Below are 20,816 nucleotides of genomic sequence, written 5' to 3' on the forward strand. Positions count from 1 at the left end.
TTATTTATTTTGAGAGAACGTGAGAGAGCGAGGGAGGGGCAGAGAGAGGGAGAGAGAGAATCCCAAACAGGCTCTGTGCTGCAGCACAGAGCCTGGTGTGGGGCTTGAATTCGCAAACTGTGAGATCATGACCTGAGCCAAAATCAAGAGTTGGATGCTTAGGGGCGCCTGGGTGGCGCAGTCGGTTAAGCATCCGACTTCAGCCAGGTCACGATCTCGCGGTCCGTGAGTTCGAGCCCCGCGTCAGGCTCTGGGCTGATGGCTCGGAGCCTGGAGCCTGTTTCCGATTCTGTGTCTCCCTCTCTCTCTGCCCCTCCCCCGTTCATGCTCTGTCTCTCTCTGTCCCAAAAAATGAATAAAAAACGTTGAAAAAAAAAAATTAAAAAAAAAAAAAAAGAGTTGGATGCTTAACTGACTGAGTCACTCAGGCACCCCACCTGAGTTGGTATCTTGATAGGGATTGCATTAAATGTGTAGATTGTTTTAACTAGCATAGACATTTCAACAATATTTGCTCTTCTAGTCCATGAGCATGGAATGTCTTTCCATTTCTTTTGTCAATTTGTTTCATCAGTGTTTATAACACTTTTATAAAACAGTGTTTGTAAAACTGTAAGTTTTCGGAGTACAGGTCTTTCACCTCTTTGGTTAGATTTATTTCTAGGTATCTTATTATTTTTGGTGTAATTGTAAATGGGTTTGTTATATTCTCTTTCTGCTGCTTCATTATTGGTGTGTAGAAATGCAGCCTATTTCTGTAGATTGATTTTGCACCCTGCCACTTTACTGAATGTGTTTATCAGTTTTAGCAGTTTTTTGGTGGAGTTTTTGGGTATTCTATATATTGTATCATGCCATCTGTAAATAGTGAAAGTTATACTTCTTCCTGATTTGGATGCCTTTTATTTTTTCTTGTTGTCTGATTGCTGTGGCTAGGACCTCCAGTATTAACGTTGAGTAACAGTGGTGAGAGTGGAAAACCTTGTCTTCTTCGTAACCTTAGGGGAAAGGCTCTCAGTTTTTCCCTACTCAGGATGATGTTAGCTGTGAGTTTTTCATATATGGCCTTTATTATGTTGAGGTATGTTCTCTCTGCTTTAGTGAGTTGTTTTTTTTTTTTTTTAATTTTTTAATGTTTATTTATTTTTGAGAGACAGAGCATAAGCGGGGGAGGGGCAGAGAGAGAGGGAGACACAGAATCCGAAGCAGCCTCCAGACTCTGAGCTGTCAGCACAGAGCCTGATGCAGGGCTCGAACTCAGACTTCGAGATCATAACCTGAGCCAAAGATGGATGCTTAACTGACTGAGCTACCCAGGTGCCCTTGGTGAGAGTTTTTATCATGAGTGGATGTTGTAGTTTGTTAAGTGCTTTTTCTGCATTTATTTAAATGGTCATATAGTTCTTTTTATTGTTTAAAGTTTATTTTTGAGAGAGAGATCGCACGCATGTGTGTGTGCGTGTGTGTGTGTCTGTGTGGGGGGGCGGGGGAGGGGCAGAGAGAGAGGGGGGCAGAGGATCCAGAGCGGTCTTGGCGCTGACAGCAGTAAGCCTGATGTGGGCCTCGAACTCTCAAACTGCAAGATCTTGACCTGAGCCAAAGTCAGACAGTCAATCAACCAAGCCACCCAGGCATCCTGAAATGGTCATATGGTTCTTATCTTTTCTCTTATTGGTGTGCTCTATCACGTTGATTGATTTGCAATATATAATCACACTTGCAACACAGGAATAAATCTCACTTCATTATGGTGAATGTTTTTTTTAAATGTATTATTGGGTTCTGTTTGCTAGTATTTTATTGTGAATTTTTCCATCTATGGTCATCAGAGATACTGGCCTGTAGTTCTCTTTGTGGTGTCTTTATTTGCTTTTGGTATCAGGGTATTGATGGCCTCATGGAATGAATTTGGAAGTTTTCCCTCCTCTTCTGATTTTTGGAATAGTTTGAGAAGAATAGGCATTAATTCTTCTTTAAATTTTTTTTTTTTTTCAACGTTTTTTATTTATTTTTGGGACAGAGAGAGAGACAGAGCATGAACGGGGGAGGGGCAGAGAGAGAGGGAGACACCGAGTCGGAAACAGGCTCCAGGCTCCGAGCCATCAGCCCAGAGCCTGACGCGGGGCTCGAACTCACGGACCGCGAGATCGTGACCTGGCTGAAGTCGGACGCTTAACCGACTGCGCCACCCAGGCGCCCCAATTCTTCTTTAAACGTTAGGTAAAATTGGCCTGTGAAATCATCTGGTCCTGGACTTTCGTTTATTTTGGAGTTTTTTATTACTGATTCAATTTCATTGCTGATAATTGGTCTGTTCAAATTTTCTTCCTGCTTCAGTTTTGGTAGGTTATATGTTTCTAGGAATTTATCCATTACTTCTAGGTTGTCCAATTTGTTGGCATATATTTTTTAATAATATTCTCTTGTATTTTTGTGCCATTTGTTGTTATTTCTCCTCTCTTATTTGTATTTATTTAGGGTCCTTTCTCTTTTTTTTGATAAGTCTGGGTAGATGTTTATCAATTTTATTGATATTTCAAGGAACTAGCTCCTGGTTTCATTGATCTGTTCTACTGTTTACTTTTCTGTATTATTTACTTCTGCTCTGATCTTTATTATTTCCTTCCTTCTGCTGATTTTAGGTTTTGTTTGTTATTCTTTTTCTAGCTCCTTTAGTTGTACGGTTAGGTTGAAATTTTTCTTGCTTCTTGAGATAGGCCTGTATTGCTATAAACTTGTGTTAGAACTCTTAGAACTGGTTTTGCTGCATCCCAAAAATTTTGAACTGTTTTGTTTTCATTTTCATGTACTTTTTTATTTCTTCTTTTATTTCCTGATTAACCTATCATTATTTAGTAGCATGTTATTTATCCTCCATGTACTTGTGGTCTTTCCAGATTTTTTCTTGTGGTTCACTTTAGTTTCACAGTGTTGTAGTTAGAAAAGATGCATGCATGGTATGACTTCAGTCTTTTGGAATTCGTTGAGGTTTGTTTTTTGGCCTAATATGTGACATATTCTGGAGAATGTTCCATGTGCACTTGAAAAGAATGTGTATTCTGATGTTGTAGGATGGAATGTTCTGAATGTATCTGATACGTCTGTTTGGTCCAGTGTGTCATTCAAAGTCCTTGTTGACTTTTTGTTTGGATGATCTTTCCATTGATGTAAGTGGGATGTTAACGTTCCTGCCATTATTGTATTGTAGATTTGTTTCCATGTGTTTATGAACTGCTTTATGTGTTTGGGTGCTTCCATGTTGGGTCTGTAAGTATTTATGATTTATATCATCTTGTTGCATCATTTCCTTTATTGTTGTATAGTGTCCTTCTTTGTCTCTTGTTATCCTCTTTGTTTTAAAGTCTATTTTGTCTGATCTAAGTATCGCTATTCCAGCTTTCTTTTGAGATCTATTTGCATGATAAATGTTTCTCCATTCCCTCACTTTCAAACTGCAGGTATCTTTAGGTCTAAAATTAGTCTCTTATAGGCAGCATATAGAGGGGGCTTGTTTTTGTTTTGTTTTGTTTTTATCCCTTCTGTCACCCTCTATCTTTTGATTGGAATATTTACTCTATTTACATTTAAAGTAACTATTGATATGTGTTTATTGCCTTTTTTTTTTTTTTACTTGTTTTGTAGTTGTTTCTAAAGATTTTCTCTGATTCTTTCTTGTCTTTTACTCTTTCACCGTTTGCTGGTTTACTTTAGTGGTATATTTGTATTTCTCTTTTTCTTTGCATATCTATTAGTGGCTTTTGATTTCTGGTTTCCATTATGTATGTACATAACATCTTCTGCATAGAGCAATCTATGTTAAGTTAATGGTCATTTAAGTTTGAACCTATTCTTTACTCTCGTCCTCCCCATGTTTTAGGTATATGGTATCACATTGTACTTCCTTTTTGGTGTATGTGTGAGATTCTTGACTGATTTTTTACAGAAATATTCATTTTTAATGCCTTTGTGTTTTCTACCTTCATACTGTCATTTTTAGTCTTTCCTTTCCACTCAAAGAGTACCCTTTAATATTTCTTACAGAGCTTGTTTAGTGGTCATGAATTCCTTTAGTTTTTGTTTGTCTGGGAAACTCTCTTCTTCTATTCTGAATGATTGGCTTGATGGATAGAGTATTCTTGGTTGCACATTTTCCCCATTCAGCCTTTGAATATATCATGCCACTCCTTTCTGGCTTTGTAAGTTTCTGCTGAAAACTCCGCTGATAGCCTTATGGGATTTCCTTTGTATGTAGCTGTCTTCTTTTCTCTTGCTGCTTTTAATATATTTTTTTACCGCTGTATTTTGCCAGTATGATTATAACATGCCTTAGTGTGGATCTGCCTTTGTTGATTTTGTTGGGGGTTCTCTTTGCATCCTGGATCTGGATATCTGTTTCCTTCCCCAGATTAGGGAAGTTTTTAGTCATCGTTTCTTTCTTTTTTTTTTTTTTTTAATTTTAATTTTAATTTTTAAAAATTTACATCCAAATTAGCATACAGTGAAACAATGATTTCAGGAGTAGATTCCTTAATGCCCTTACCCATTTAGCCCATCCCCCCTCCCCCAACCCCTCCAGTAACCCTCAGTTTGTTTTCCATATTTAAGAGTCTCTTATGTTTTGTCCCTCTTCCTGTTTTAATATTATTTTTGTTTCCCTTCCCTTATGTTCATCTGTTTTGTCTCTTAAAGTCCTCATATGAGTGAGGTCATATGATATTTGTCTTTCTCTAACTAATTTCACTTAGCATAATACCCTCCAGTTCCATCCACATAGTTGCAAGTGGCAAGATTTCATTCTTTTTGATTGCCGAGTAATACTCCATTGTATATATATACCACATCTTCTTTATCCATTCATCCATTGATGGACATTTGGGCTCTTTCCATACTTTGGCTATTGTTGATAGTGCTGCTATAAACATTGGGGTGCATGTGTCCCTTCGAAACATCACACCTGTATCCCATGGATAAATGCCTAGTAGTGCAATTGCTGGGCCATAGGATAGTTCTATTTTTAGTTTTTTGAGGAACCTCCATACTGTTTTCCAGAATGGCTGCACCAGCTTGCATTCCCACCAACAATGCAAAATAGATCCTCTTTCTCCACATCCTCGCCAACATCTGTTTTTGCCTGAGTTGTTAGTGTTAGCCATTCTGACAGGTGTAAGGTGGTATTTCATTGTGGTTTTGATTTGTATTTCCCTGATGATGAGTGATGTTGAGCATTTTTTCATGTGTTGGTTGGCCATATGGATGTCTTCCTTGGAGAAGTGTCTATTCATGTCTTTTGCCCATTTCTTCACTGGATTATTTGTGTTTTGGGTGTTGAGTTTGATAAGTTCGTTATAGATTTTGGATACTAACACTTTATTTAAAAAAATTTTTTTTTCAACGTTTTTTATTTATTTTTGGGACAGAGAGAGACAGAGCATGAACGGGGGAGGGGCAGAGAGAGAGGGAGACACAGAATCGGAAACAGGCTCCAGGCTCCGAGCCATCAGCCCAGAGCCTGACGTGGGGCTCGAACTCACGGACCGCGAGATCATGACCTGGCTGAAGTCGGACGCTTAACCGACTGCGCCACCCAGGCGCCCCATACTAACACTTTATTTGATATGTCATTTGCAAATATCTTCTCCCATTCTGTCGGTTGCCTTTTGGTTTTGCTGATTGTTTTCTTCACTGTGCAGAAGCTTTTTATTTTGATGAGGTCCCAGTAGTTCATTTTTGCTTTTGTTTCCCTTGCCTCCGGAGACGTGTTGAGTAAGAAGTTTCTGCAGGCAAGATCAAAGAGGTTTTTGCCTGCTTTCTCCTTGGGGATTTTGATGGCTTCCTGTCTTACATTTAGGTCTTTCATCCATTTTGAGTTTATTTTTGTGTATGGTATAAGAAACTGGTCCTGGTTCATTCTGTACAGCATGTCACTGTCCAGTTTTCCCAGCACCACTTGCTGAAGAGACTGTCTTTATTCCATTGGATATTCTTTCCTGCTTTGTCAAAGATTAGTTGACCATAAGTTTGTGGGCATTGTTTCTTCAAATAAATTTTCTTCCCCCTTTTCTCTCTCTTCTGGGACTCCTATAATAGGAATGTTATTACACCTGATGGAGTCACTGTGTCCCCTAAGTGTATTCTTAGTTTGCATAATTCTTTTTTCCCCTCTTCTGTTCAGCTTGATTAGTTTTCATTACTCTGTTTTCTAGGTCATTAATTTGTTCCCCTGCTTCTGACAGCCTGTTTTTCATTCCATTAAGAATGTTACTCATTTGTTTATTGAGCCCTTTATCTCTGGTGTGGTATTTCTTATACCTGGGTTAATTGTTTCACTGATGTCCTCTACTCTTTTGTCAATTCCAGTGATTATCCTTATGATCATTGCTTTAAATTCTTCAGCAGGCATGTTACTTATATCTGTTTTGTTTAGAACTCCAGCTGTGGCCTTGTTTGTTCTGTGCCCTTGTCATGTTCTTTCATTTGGGACAAATTCCTGTGTCTTGTCATTTTTTCTAAGTCTCTGTGCCTGTTTCTCTGTGTTAGGAAGGTTAGCTATATCTTCTTTGACTGCAATGGCATTATGAAGAAGAGGTCTGTAGTGCCCTGCAGTGTAGTGTCCCTTGTTCCCTAGGGCCTGGTGCTTCTTAGGAGTATCTGCAGTGTGTGCTCCATGAGTTCTGCTGTTGTGTCCTAGCTACTGTATTCTTCAGGCCAGTCATCTGCAGAGACTCTTTTTGCCTGTTGTGGGCAATGATTGGTTCCTCACCTGAATGTGATACTCTTTAACTAGGTGTGCTCTGGTCTGCTTGTGAAATGATACCTGTCACCACTACCACTGAACCTAGGCCTCATAAAGCTCCCAGCTCAGGAGCTGTGGTGTTAGCAAGGGTCTTCTGGGAGAGGGGGAATCACTGTGCTGGGACAGAATCAAGTTGATTGAGAAGGGCTGTTCTTCTGGACTTCATGGTGGGGCGCAGGGCTTGGTATGAGCAACTTAGGTAGAGAGTGTGAATGTTGTTCTGGTTCCTGCAGGTGGCCCTGTGCTTATGATGAGGGGCGAGGGAGTGAAATGACTCCTGACAGTTTCTTTGTTCCCAGAAGGGTCTCTCCTTGAATGCTGTGGCTACTGCTCTGGGACACTCTTCGAGATGAGCAACTAATCTCCCTAGCTTGTGCCCCAAGCATTCTTCAGTTTGCTGTTTCTGTGCTGTTTGTTTGTGTGCTCTTTGCCCTGACTTTTCTTCAAGAGCAGCCTTTTATAACCATGTGTTTAGTAAGAATGGTAAGGTACGTGAACGTGCAACATATATTGTCAACCTGAAAATAAAGATCCACAATGAGAGGCAAATGAGTGTTTACTTGGAATTGAAGAATTACAGTTAGGGAAGCACAGATTCTGCCAGTAACCAGAAAAGTGTCCCACCTGTGAGGTGAAAGCAAGGGGTTTTTACCTGACTTGGATAAAAGGGAAAAAAAGTTAATTGGAACTAACGGGCTGAGCCAATGTGATTACACATTGACCAACTGTTGTCTTGGTGTTAATAAATGAAATTGTTCCTGCGGCACCTGGATGGCTTATTTGGTTGGGCATCTGATTCTTGATTTTGGCTCAGGTCATGATTTCATTATTTTGTAAGTTCCAGGCCCAAACTGGGCTCTGTGCTGGCTGCCTGGAGCCTGCTTGGGATTCTCCCTATCTTTTTGCCCCTACCCCTGCTCGTGCTCTGTCTCTCTCAAAATAAATGAATAAACTTAAAAAAATAAATGAAATTGATCCTCCTATGCATTAATTAACTATTCTGTCTTCAGAAAGTCCACAGCCACCAGTTTATTGATCAGGATATCCATTGTCCTGTTGACTTTACTAACAATTGCTTGTAAGACAGTTGCCACTTCTGGGCCAGACCAAGGGTGTTTTTGCCCAGTTTAAGCTTATTAGATCATTAGCCATTTGTTTTAGAAAGGAAAATGGAGCTTCTCTCAAAAATGGAGTCTCTCATATCCAGAAATTTTGTACAATTTCACAATATTAAATGAAAATAGAGGGTTTTAAGTTGTACATATAGGAAAGTTATTTGGTAAAAAATATTTACCTGTAGATGTATGAAATATGTATTAGCGTTTAATAATTTCCATTGTAACTGTGAGGTTTATGGAAGAAGGGATTTATTGTGTGTTTGTTAAGTCTTCAGTATTTACTACAACAACTAGCACATGGTTGGCACTCATTAGATATTTGATGAAAGAATAGTTAAGTTAGTACTTAATAAGTAATAGCAGTTACTTACTTTCTGGTTGCACAGAATAAACAGGCACAGAATGCCTTACGTTTGTGTTACTCTGTCTAAAAGTACTCTACATTTGTTAGCTCTAACTTATGTGCCAAAGAATATATTAATCCTGTGTTCTTCAAACGGGGTATGAGTTCTTTAGCATTCACAGGACTTTTGATATGGGTGAAAGATACTGTTACTTATGTTTTCTTTAAGGTTTATTTTACTAAATTTCTACACATAATAACATATCAATAATCATCTTTTTAGAGCATTTAAACTTGATTACTAATTTTGATAAGTATAAATTCTTTAAGCTGTTTAAAGTTCAATTATAACATTAGTGAGTGTAATATTTTAATTTATAATAAATGTTATTTGTTCTTCATAGCCTATTCTGGCACTGAGCTCCTAACATCCTTAGAATTTACTAAGTTTAGAGAGCTATGGAGATGTCTTTTGTTATGTTATGAAGCGACACCGTGAAACCCTTAAGTAACCAAAGCAGGGGCTGGTTGCTAGTGGCCCTGATCATGTGATCAGAGGGTTATAACTTTCAGCACCCCACCCTCCATCCCAACTTCTGTGGAGGGGAGAAGTGCTGGAGGTTGAATTATTTCCCAAAGGCCAGTGATTTAATCAATTGAGGCTATTGTTAAAAAGATTCAACAGAGTCAACTTTACAGATTCAGTTGGCATTATGAAATGATTCATGAATCTGGCAGCATTCCATTGTTGCTGAGCCTGAAATCAGATTCATTTGCCCCATGCACAGTAAGCCCATTTCTGAGTCACCAGGTTTGAAACAGAGAAAGATTTATTGAAGGGCAACCCAATGAGAAGCCCAATAGGTCCCAAATCTCCTTTGTCCTGTTGAGCCTAGGAACAGTTTATATATTATTAGCAAAGTATGTGGGTTTTAGGGCAGGAAATGTATGGGCCTTGAAACTTCTAGAGAAGGTTTTTTTTTTTTTTTTTTAAAGACTTAGTTATTTTTTTTTTAATTTTTTTTTTTAATGTTTATTTATTTTTGAGACAGAGAGAGACAGAGAATGAACAAGGGAGGGTCAGAGAGAGAGGGAGACACAGAATCTGAAGCAGGCTCCAGACTCTGAGCAGTCAGCACAGAGCCCGACGCGGGGCCCGAACTCACAGACTGTGAGATCATGACCTGAGCCAAAGTCAGCCGCTTAACCGACTGAGCCACCCAGGCGCCCCAAGACTTAGTTATTTTTGAGAGAGAGGGTATAAGCAGGAAAGGGGGCACTTAACATTTGATCACATTGTTCCTTTTTTTTCCCCTCTTGAATACAAGATCTTTTAAGGTCTACTCTCTTAGCTGCTTTGAAATATATAATACAGTATTATTAACTGTACTCAACTTGCTGTACATTTCCAAGACTTACCTTTTAACTAGGAGCTTGTACCTTTTGACCACCTCTTCCTATTTTCCCCACTCTCTACACCCCACCTCTGGCAGCCACCAGTCTGTTCTCTGTATCTATGAGTTTAGGTTTTTTCTTTTTTAGATTCTAGATATAAGTGGGATGATACAGTAATTGCCTTTCTCTGACTTACTTCACTTAGCACAATGTTCTCAAGGTCCATCCATGTTGTTGTAAATGGCAAAATTTCCTTTTTTTCAAGGCAAAGTAATATTCTATTGTATGTATGTATACACACCCCCCACGCACACTCAATTTGTGTCCATTAATCCACTAACGGACACTTCAATTGTTTCCATGCCTTAGCTATTATAAATACTGCTGCAGTGAACATGGGGTGCAGATATCTTTTCAAGATTATGATTTAATTTCCTTCAATAAATACCTAGAATTGGAATTGCTGGATCATATGGTGGTTCTGTTAAGTCTTTGAGGAAACTGCTATTTTCCATAGTGTTTTTACCAGTTTACATTCCCAGTAGTAGTGCAAGAGCATTCCCTTTTCTCCACATCCTCACCAACACTATTTCTTGACTTTTTGGTAATAGTTATTCTAGCACATGTGGTGATATTTCATTGTGGTTTACATTTGCCTTGATTTGCATTACCATTATGATTAGGTGCCTTTTCATCTTCCTGGATGGCATTTGTGTGTCTTTGGAAAAATGTCTTTTCAGACCCTCTTAAATTTTTTTTTAATGTTTATTTATTTTTGAGAGAGAAAGAGAAAGACAGAGCATGAGCAGGGGAGGGGCAAAGAGAGAGGGAGACACAGAATCTGAAGCAGGCTCCAGACTCTGAGCTATCAGCAGAGAGCCCGACACAGGACTCGAACCCAACAAACCATGAGATCATGACTTGAGCCAAAGTTGGACATTTAACTGACTGAGCCACCCAGGCGCCCCAAGAGATCCTCTTAAATTTGTAATTGGATCTTTTTTTCTATTGAGTTGTATGAGTTCTTTGTATATTTGGGGTGTTATAAGATACATTATTTGCAAATTATAATAATTTTCTCCCATTTTGTAGGTTACCTTTCATTTTGTTGACTTTTTAGTTAGGTGTGGTCTCACTTGTTGAATTTTGCTTTAGGTATCAAATCCAAAAAATCATTGCTAGGAAGGAGGTCTATGAGCTTAGTCTCTATGTTTTCTTATCAGAGTTTTATGGTTTCAGGTCTTATATTCAATTATTTAATCCATTTTGACTTGATTTTTGTATGTGCTGTTAGTGCCCAGTTTCATTCTTTTCCTTGTGGCCCAATACCTACTGTATATTTTTGCTTCCTTTTTCATAAAATAATTGACTATATATGCATGAGTTTATGTTTGGACTCTCTAGTCTGTTCCATTGGTGTACATGTCTGTTTTTCTTTTAATGTTTGTTTATTTTGAGAGAGAGCGAGAGCACTCGAACAGGGGATGGACAGAGAGGAGAGAGTGAGAATCCCAAGCAGGTTCTCTGAGCCCACGAACTGGGAGATCATGACCTGAGCCAAAATCAAGGGTCAGATGTTCAACCAAGTGAGCCAACCAGGCCCTTTTTTTTTTTTTTTTTAATTTAGATGTTTATTTATTTTAGAGAGAGAGTCAAAGTGAGAGTGAGGAAGAGACAGAGAGAGAGGGAGACACAGAATTTGAAGCAGGCTCCAAGCTCTGAGCTGTTAGCACAGAGCCCGATATGGGGCTCAAACTCACAACCATGAGATCATGACCTGAGCCAAAGTTGAACACTTAACCAACTCTACTGAGCCACCCAGGCACCCCTTGTTTTGTGTATTTTTCATTTTTTTATTTTTTTTAATGTTTATTTTTGAAGGAGAGAGAGACGGAGTGTGAGTGGGGGAGGGGCAGAGAGAGAGGAAGACACAGAATCCGAAGGAGGCTCCAGGCTTTGAGCTGTCAGCACAGAGCACGACGGGAGGCTCAAACCCTGAAACCGCGAGATCATGACCTGAGCTGAAGTCGGACACCTAACCGACTGAGCCACCCAGGTGCCCCCAGTTTTTTTTTTTTTCTAACGTTTATTTATTTTTGAGACAGACAGAGACAGAGCATGAATGGGAGAGGGTCAGAGAGAGAGGGAGACACAGAATCAGAAACACACAGAATCTGAAACAGGCACAGACAGAGCCTGACTCAGGGCTCGAACTCACAGACCACGAGATCATGACCTGAGCCGAAGTCGGACGCTTAACCAACTGAGCCACCCAGGTGCCCCACCCCTTGTTTTGTTTTTTAAAGTAAGCTCTACGTCCAACATGGGGCTTGAACTCAAGATCCCAAGATCAAGAGTCACATGCTTTGCTGACTGAGCCAGCCAGGCACCCCAATAACCATTCTGTTTTGATTACTATAGCTTTGTAATACAATTTGAGATCTGGAAGTATAATGCCTCCAGCATTGTTTTTTTTCAAGATGGATTTGGTTATTTGACATCTTCTGTGGTTTCATACAAATTTTAGGATCATTTTTTCTGGTTCTGTGAAAAATACTGTTGGTATTTTGATAGGAATTGCATTAAATCTGTAGATTGCCTTTTGTAGTATGGACATTTAAGAAATATTTATTCTCCCAACTTGTGAGCATGGAATATCTTACCATTTGTTTGTGTCATCTTCAATTGCTTTCATCAGTGTTTTATAATTTTCAGAGTACTGGGGCACCTGGGTGGCTCAGTCAGTTAAGCATCTGACTTTGGCTCAGGTCATGATCTTATGGTTCATGAGTTTGAGCCCGACATCAGGATCTGTGCTGACAGCTCAGAGTCTGCAACCTGCTTCGGATTCTGTGTCTCCCCCTCTCTCTGCCCCTCCCCTGCTCATATTCTGTGTGTGTGTCTCTCTCTCAAAAATAAATAAACATTAAAAAATTTATAATTTTCAGAGTATAGGTCTTTTACCCTAGTTAATTTATTCCTAGGTGTTTTTTTTTTAATTTTTTTAATGTTTTACTTATTTTTGAGAGAGAGACAGAGAACGAGCAGGGGAGGGGGAGAGACAGAAGGAGACACAGAATCTGAAACAGGCTCCAGGCTCTGACAGCTCAGAGCCGACGTGGGGCTCGAACTTGTGAACCTCGAGGTCATGACCTGAGCTGAAGTTGGGTGCTTAACCAACTGAGCCACCCAGATACCCCTGTTCCTAGGTATTTTATTTTTGGTGCAATTATAAATTAGATTGTTTTCTTAATTTCTTTCTGCTACCTCATTATTAGTGTATAGAAATACAGTGGATTTCTGTGCATTAATTTTGTATCCTGTGACATTACAGAAGTCATTTGTCATCAGAGATATTGGCCTATAGTTCTCTCTCTCTCTCTCTCTTTTTTTTTTTTTTTGTAGTCTGTCTGGCTTTGGTATCAGGGTAATGCTGGCCTCATACAATAAATATGAAAGCTTTCCTGTCTCTTCTTTTTTTCTCTTTTTTTGGGAGGGGGGATAGTCTGAGAGGTATAGGTATTAATTCTTTTTAAATGTTTGGTAGAATTTACCTATGTACCTGTCTGGTCGTGGACTTTTGTTTGTCAGGAGTTTTTTGATTACTGATTTAATTTCATTGCTGTTAATTGGTCTGTTCAAATTTTCTGTTTCTTCCTGCTTCAGTTTTGGCAGGCTATATGTTTCTAGGAATTTATCCATTTCTTCTAGGATGTCCAATTTGCTGGCATATAAGTCATAATATTCTCTTACACTGTTTTGTATTTCTGTGGCATTGGTTGTTATTTCTCCCTTTCATTTCTGATTTTGTTTGAGTCCTCTTTTTCTTTTGACCAGCCTGGCTAAAGGTTTATCTATTTTGTTGATCTTTTCAAAGAAACCCTCTTGGTTTCATTAATCTGTTCTATTGGTTTTTTTAGTTTCTATTTCATTTATTTCTGCTGTAATCTTTATCATTTCTTTCACTCTTTCTACTGGCTTTTGGTTTATTTATTCTTTTTCTAGTTCCTCAAGGTGTATGGTTAGGTTCTTGGAGATTTTTCTTGCTTCTTGTGATAGGCCTGTATTTCTTTAAACTTTCCTTTTAGCATAGGTTTTGCCATATCCCAGTGATTTTGGCACTGTTGTTTTTTCATTTTCTTTTGTCTCTATGTATATTTTGATTTCCTTTTTGATTTTTTGGTTGACCCATTCACTGTTTAGTAGCATGTTATTTAGCCTCTATGTGTTTGCTTTCTTTCAGCATTTTTTCTTGTGGTTGGTTTCTAGTTTCTGAGCATTGTGGTCAGAAATGATGCATGATATGACTTGTCTTTTTGAATTTGTTTCAATTTGTTTTGTGATCTAACATGTCACCTATTCCAGAGAATGTTCTACATGCCCTTGAGAAGAATGTGTATGGGGCACCTGGGTGGCTCAGTTATTTAAGCGTCAGACTTCAGCTCAGGTCATGATCTCGTGGTTCATGAGTTCTAGCCCTGTATCGGGCTCTGTGCTGACAGCTCAGAGCCTGGGCCTGCTTCAGATTCTGTCTCCCTCTCTCTCTGCCTCTCCCCAACTCGTACACTGTCTCTCTCTCAAAAATAAATAAAAACATTTAAAAAATTAAAAAAGAAAATGTGTATTTTGCTATTTTAAGATGGAATGTTATGAATATATCTGTTAGATTCATCTGGTCTAATGTGTCATTCAAAAAACACTGTTTCCTTGTTGATTTTTGTTTAGGTGATCTGTCTGTTGATGTAAGTGGGGTGTTAAAGTTCCATACTATTATTGTATCACTATAGGTTACTTCCTTTATGTTTGTTATTAGCTGTTTTATGTGTGTGTGTGTGTGCTTTCATGTTGAATGCATAAATATTTACATTTATTATATCTTCTTTTTGGATTGTTCCCTTTATGGTTGTGTAGTATCCTTTATCTGTTGTTACAGTCTTTGTTTTAGCGTCTATTTTGTCTATTATAAATATTGCTACTCTAGCTTTCTTTTCAAGGCTGTATGAATTTCACTGCCCTGTGTTTGAATTTACTGATCCTTTCTTCCACCTCATTAGTCTGCTGTTGAACCCTTGTGTTGTATTTTTTAATTCAGTGATTGTATTTTTCATTTCTGTGATTTCTGTGTGGTACTTTCTAATTTGTCTCTTTGTTGAAACACTCACTCTGTTCATGCATCATTTCCTGATCTTATTGAGCATCTTTATGACCATTATTTTGTAGAAATAAAGTTTTTTTTTTAACATTTATTTTTTTTTGAGGGACAGAGCATGAATGGGGGAGGGGCAGAGTGAGAGGGAGACAGAGAATCAGAAGCAGGCTCCAGGCTCTGAGCTGTCAGCACAGAGCCCGATGTGGGGCTCGAACTCATGAACCGCGAGATTATGACCTGAGCTGAAGTCGGGCACTTAATTGACTGAGCCACCCAGGCATCCCTGGAAGCAATTTTTTTTTTTTTTTTTAAGTTTTAGACTTACAGAAAAATTCCAAGAGTACAGAATTTCCATACATCTTTCTCCCAGTCTGCGTAATACTAATATATTGCATTATCATAGTATAGTGATCAAAAATGGACATTAACATTGGCCTAATACTATCAATTAAAGTACAGGCTTTGATTTCACCAGGTTTTCTCCACTAATGTCTCAAAGATCAAATTCCTGCATTGTATTTAGTTCTAAATTTCCTTAGTCTCCTCCAATCTTTTGAGTTTTTCAGTCTTTCCTTGCCACTCATGACCTTGAAAAGCCATGGTTTCCTGGAGTATTGGGTAAGTTATTATATAGAAGGTTCTTCATTTTGTTTGTCTATAGCTTCCTCATGATTATATTATGGTTATGCTTTTTTTTTTTTTTTTTTGTGGCAATACGACTCATGTGGTGTGCCCTTCTTATTAGTGCCTGATGTCTTACTGCCGGTGATCATTTGGTTAAGGTAATATATGGAATGTTTTCTCCTTTTAATTATGTATTTGGGATTCGTTGGTATAATTTTAATGGCCTGTTTCTCTTTACATTTTCACCTTCAAATTTTAGGATCCATCAATGAATTTTGTATATGATTATTACTGTTATTACACTGATTTCCTATTTCCCTCATTCATTTAATAATAATTATTCATTAATATTATTATTCATTCATTTAATAATTAATTTAATCATTTAAAAAAGGATTCTATTATATTTCATGGTTCACTGCAGCAATAAACAAGATAGGTCTGGAACATTCTCTCTTAGGGGGGAAAACAAGTTTCTAAGTAGGCTAGGGAAGATGTGGAAAAGATAAAGGACAAAATGAATATGGAAAGGAATGAGCATCAAAACGAAGTAGCAAAAAAATAGTTAATAGCAATAATTACATTATGGTTTATTGTACTAGCAGTCTGTGAAATAACAGGAGTTCATTACAAAGTTCAAAGAAAAACATTAATGGAATGTTACCAAAATATAGCTGTAATACAAATAAGGGAGGCATAATAAGGATATGTTGAATTTATTAAATTTTCATTTTTAATGATTTTGAAAAGTAAATGCCAAGATACATGGTTATTTAAGTGTATACATAAGGATTAGATAGCTTATTGTTTTAATTGTTCAAGCTAGCAAAAAAATAATAATAAAAATACACAAAGGAGTATATTGGCAAGTAGTTCTGGAGTATTACACCAACAAGAGAGAAACTAATCAGTATTGATTGGAACTCAGAATAACCAAGTAAAATGAGATGAAAGAGCAAATCAGCAGTGTGGTCACATAATAGCTCAGTAAGTAGAACAAACTATTAATAATTATAATAGAGTTGAAATATTTTAAAGATATGAAATAGTACATATCCTAATAAGAATAACAATAGGGACTCCTTGTCTTATTTTATAGCATATGAAATATCTACCAAGTATATATTTTTTAAAACTAATTTATTTTTTTCTATAAAGTTGAGATTTTTTTAAGTTTATTTATTTATTTTGAGAGAGAGAGCAGGGGAGCAGCAGAAAGGGAAAGACAGAAACCCAAGCAGGCTCTGCACTCTCAGCGAGGAGCCAGACGTGGGGCTTGAACCCATGAACCATGAGATCATGACCTGAGCTGAGATCAAGAGTTGGACATGTAACCAACTAAGCCACCCAGGCACCCCTAAAACTGCTCATTTAAGTAAAACACTAATTAGAAATATTTAAAGAAAATAGCCCAATATATCTCATAAGAAAATGGCTTAATTACTATTGCTGGTCATGCAAAACTTTAAAGAGTCCAGAAATTCTGGGGAAGACCAATTTAAAAAATTAAAATCTAATGAATAATAGTGACAAAAATGTATCGAAACAATAGGTAAATTCTTATAAAAATCTAATAACCAGTGGCTCATAATGAACATTATTTGCATAACCTAGTCAACTGTTCTGATTAACAAAAGAGATGATGGACACTTAATCTCTGTCACTAATTTTCTTTCTTTCTCCTTTTACTTTTCCTTTCCTTGATAAAATCAAAGTTCTGTTGATTGTTAAGCTGCCAAAATCCAGCAAGGCAACACAGAAGAAGTACAAATACACAAACCCAGTTGGAGTCATGGTAGTAGTAGAGTTCTAAATCCTCTAAAGGTGAGTTTACCAAGTTTATAATCATTGCAATAGTTATAGATTTTCCCCTCCTTTAATAAATCTGAGACAGATAAGATTGGCTTAGTAAATTTTATGAAATATTTAAAGTGCCCCTTTGGATCCTCATTGGTACTATCTAGAGGTAAAAAGAAAAGGCTTTTCTAAAGGAATTGTATTGTGGTAGGAATTTAGGCAAGTCTGTCATGTCAAAACAGAAATTTTAAAAGAAATCAATCATTTAATGACAATGGAAAGGAGATTACACATCTACTACTAAAGTAAGAATAGAAAATGAAACATACATTTACACAAATACCATGCACAGACACAAGACTTTAAAACCACATAGTATCTGACTGGAAGTTTTAACTCTCTGGAGGAAGAAAATTACACTATATAAACAAACAAAAAATTAGAATGCAAAAGATTTATTTGAAGAATATTACAAATTAGTAAGCCAAAAACAATGAATATACAAAAGAACAGAAACACAAACACCAAAAGTAATTGTAAACAAAACATGCCTGGAAAAGAAATTCATGTGAAATTAGTTAAGAATTAGTGAAACACATTTTCCACATATATCAGAAATGAAAAGGGGCCATCCTACCTAAATGGATATTCAGAAGGTTAACTGACAGGAGAAATATTTGGCAGTATCTAACAAAACAAAGTATATACACCACTGAGTGATTGTACTAAATAGAGTGGCCAGAAAGTCTGGAAGCAGTAAGAGCAACATAATCACCTTGATTACTTATTATAATGCATCAATTTTCCCAGTGAAACTCAGAAACCAAACTTTTGTACATGTCTTTCATTCAAAAGACTTCTTACCAGTATAATTTTTTTGATATCACGTAAGGTGCTTACCCACACTAAAGGCATTCCCGCATTCCTCACATTCATAGGGCTTCTTACCAGTATGAATTCTCTGATGTTTTGTAAAGGATGAACTATGTCTAAAGGCTTTCCCACATGCTTTGCATTCATAAGGTTTCTCTCCAGTGTGAATTCTCTGATGTTCAGTAAGGGCTGAACTATGTCTAAAAGCCTTCTCACATACCTTACATTCATAAGGTTTCTCACCACTGTGAATCCTCTGATGTTGAATAAGTGCTGACGTAAGTCTAAAGAACTTTCCACACTCTTTACATTCATAAGGTTTCTGACCACTGTGAATTCTCTGATGTCGAGTAAGTTCACTACCTACTCCAAAAGCTTTCCCACATTCCTTACATTTATAGGGTTTCTCACCAGTATGAATTCTCTGATGTCTAGTCAGGGATGAACTGTTTCTAAAGACTTTTCCACATGCCTTGCATTCATAGGGTTTCTTTCCAGTATGAATTCTCTGATGTCGAGCCAGTTCTCTACATACCCCAAAGGTTTTTCCACATTCTTTACATGCATAAGGTTTCTCACCTGTATGAATTCGCTGATGTTCAATAAGCTGTGAACTAATTCTAAAGACCTTCTCACATTGTATACATTTGTACGGTTTCTCACCAGTATGAATTCTCTGATGTTCAGTTAGCTGTGAATGGAATCTAAAGTCCTTGCCACATTCCATACATTTGTAAGGTTTCTCATCAGTATGGATTTTCTGGTGTCGAGCAAGTTGTGCATGCACTCTAAAGGATTTCCCACAGAAAGTGCATTCATAGGCTTTCTCACCATCATGAATTATTTTTAGTGGAGTTATTTCTTCAACTCTTCTAATGGTCCTTTTAAATTCCTTACATTTATAGCACTTCTGATCATCATGCATTTTCTGGTGTATACTAAGGTCTTCATAAAAACTAAATGGATTCCTATATTCCATATATTTACAAGGTTTTACACCAGTATGAATGTTCAGTTGTAGGGTATGTGGGTCATCTCCAAAGGTTTTCCAATATGCATTACACTGATATGTTTTCTCACCAGTATGTATTCTCTCATATTCATCAAAACTTAAGTCACAGCTAAGGACCTTCTCATATTCCTTATATTCATAGGGTTTCTTGCTTTCATGAATTCTCTGATGTGATATAAGAGATTTATGATGTTTATAATTTGGCACTTTTTCAGAGCTGATTTTCATTTGGCTGAAATATCCCACTTCAGGTCTTTGTACTTCAGTCTTGCTTTTGCTTTGCCAGTCATTTCTGAAAATGGAGCTCTCCAAACCAATGAATTTACCTTCTGTTACTTTCCACTGAAAACCATTATTTTCAATAATGTCCTTTCCATTAAATAAATACTTTGTGTCATACTTGGACTCCAAATCTGAAAGAGAGGGGAAAAGAAATAATTTTTTTCATGTGGTATAAAAATGAAACATTTATACAATGCAGAGGAGAAAAATTGTAAATATAAACAATGCGAGTGAATGATTAAAGTATTGTAATGAAGTTTTAAGAAAGATCAGAGAGGGGCGCCTGGGTGCGCAGTCGGTTAAGCGTCTGACTTCAGCCAGGTCATGATCTCGCGGTCCGTGAGTTCAAGCCCCGCGTCAGGCTCTGGGCTGATGGCTCGGAGCCTGGAGCCTGTTTCCGATTCTGTGTCTCCCTCTCTCTCTGCCCCTTCCCCGTTCATGCTCTGTCTCTCTCTGTCCCAAAAATAAATAAAAAACGTTGAAAAAAAATTTAAAAAAAAAAAAAAAAAAGAAAGATCAGAGAATGATGAAAGCATAATGTAAGATTGTGAGGTTTGTGATAAGGGAAACAGATTAAGTCAGTGTCTGACATGTAGGTGTTGATCATCATCTAGTAAGCTTGTCAAGTACTAATGTTCGGAAACAAGTCCAGATAAACTGACCAACATCAATAGATGTAGAACTAGTTATCATATAGAGATAATGCTGATGTGGATCATGATTTGATCGTCTATACATACTAATAATTTTGTATGTTTTTTTAAACAATAGAATCCAAATACTTTAGTGGATAACAAGGTGCTTGTAAGATCTCATTTTAATCCATTATCCCCTTTCACATAATCTTTTTTTCACCTCTTACAGCAAACCAAATTTACACCCACAGGATATTTCATTTCTCAAGAAATGCATTCTTTATACACCACCCACATTTCATTGTCTGGGTCTAAAAGTTTATATCCTCAGAAAGGATATACTGATTGTAAGTTCATATTTATGTTTCTCTTCTAATATCTGGTTGCTTGCCTTCACATTATTTTTTTCAATTCTGTATTCAGTAATTTTCTGTTACATTGTTTAACCTTATTCCTTAAATTCCAAAAGGACAAATGTAGTCATTACGTGCCACTGAATAACAAACCCCAAGGACATACACATTGAAAATTACAGGGAAATAAAATCACTGGATGAAAGGAATCTAAATAAGACAAAAAGGAAATATTACAAATATTACAAATATCCACTGGGTAATACAGTGGGTCATCAAAGTAATGGGGCACCTGGGTGGCTCAGTTGATTAAACATCTGACTGCAGCTCAGGTCATGATCTCACAGTTTGTGAGTTCAGGCCCCACGTTGGGCTTTGTGCTGACAGCTCATAGCCTGGAGCCTGCTTCGGATTTTGTGTCTCCCTCTCTCTGCTCCTCCCC

At 37.4% G+C, this 20,816-nt stretch overlaps 1 protein-coding gene across 12 annotated transcripts in view; it reads right to left on the reverse strand.

The window, feature by feature from the left end:
• Positions 1-20,816, reverse strand: part of ZNF260 (zinc finger protein 260) — a 117,670-nt gene that overhangs the window by 21,036 nt on the left and 75,818 nt on the right. For 11 of the 12 annotated variants that reach the window (XM_058709448.1, XM_058709443.1, XM_058709446.1 and 8 more), the window contains one exon: positions 15,988-19,517. In XM_058709448.1, the coding sequence (XP_058565431.1) occupies positions 18,103-19,517 (1,415 nt within the window). In that variant the 3' untranslated portion in view covers positions 15,988-18,102. Of the gene's footprint in view, positions 1-15,987; positions 19,518-20,816 lie in introns of those variants that run through there. The other variant, XM_058709456.1, reaches the window with a different exon arrangement.

Source organism: Neofelis nebulosa, chromosome 17, assembly GCF_028018385.1.
Source record: "Neofelis nebulosa isolate mNeoNeb1 chromosome 17, mNeoNeb1.pri, whole genome shotgun sequence".
In the NCBI taxonomy this organism is placed as follows: Eukaryota; Metazoa; Chordata; class Mammalia; order Carnivora; family Felidae; genus Neofelis; species Neofelis nebulosa.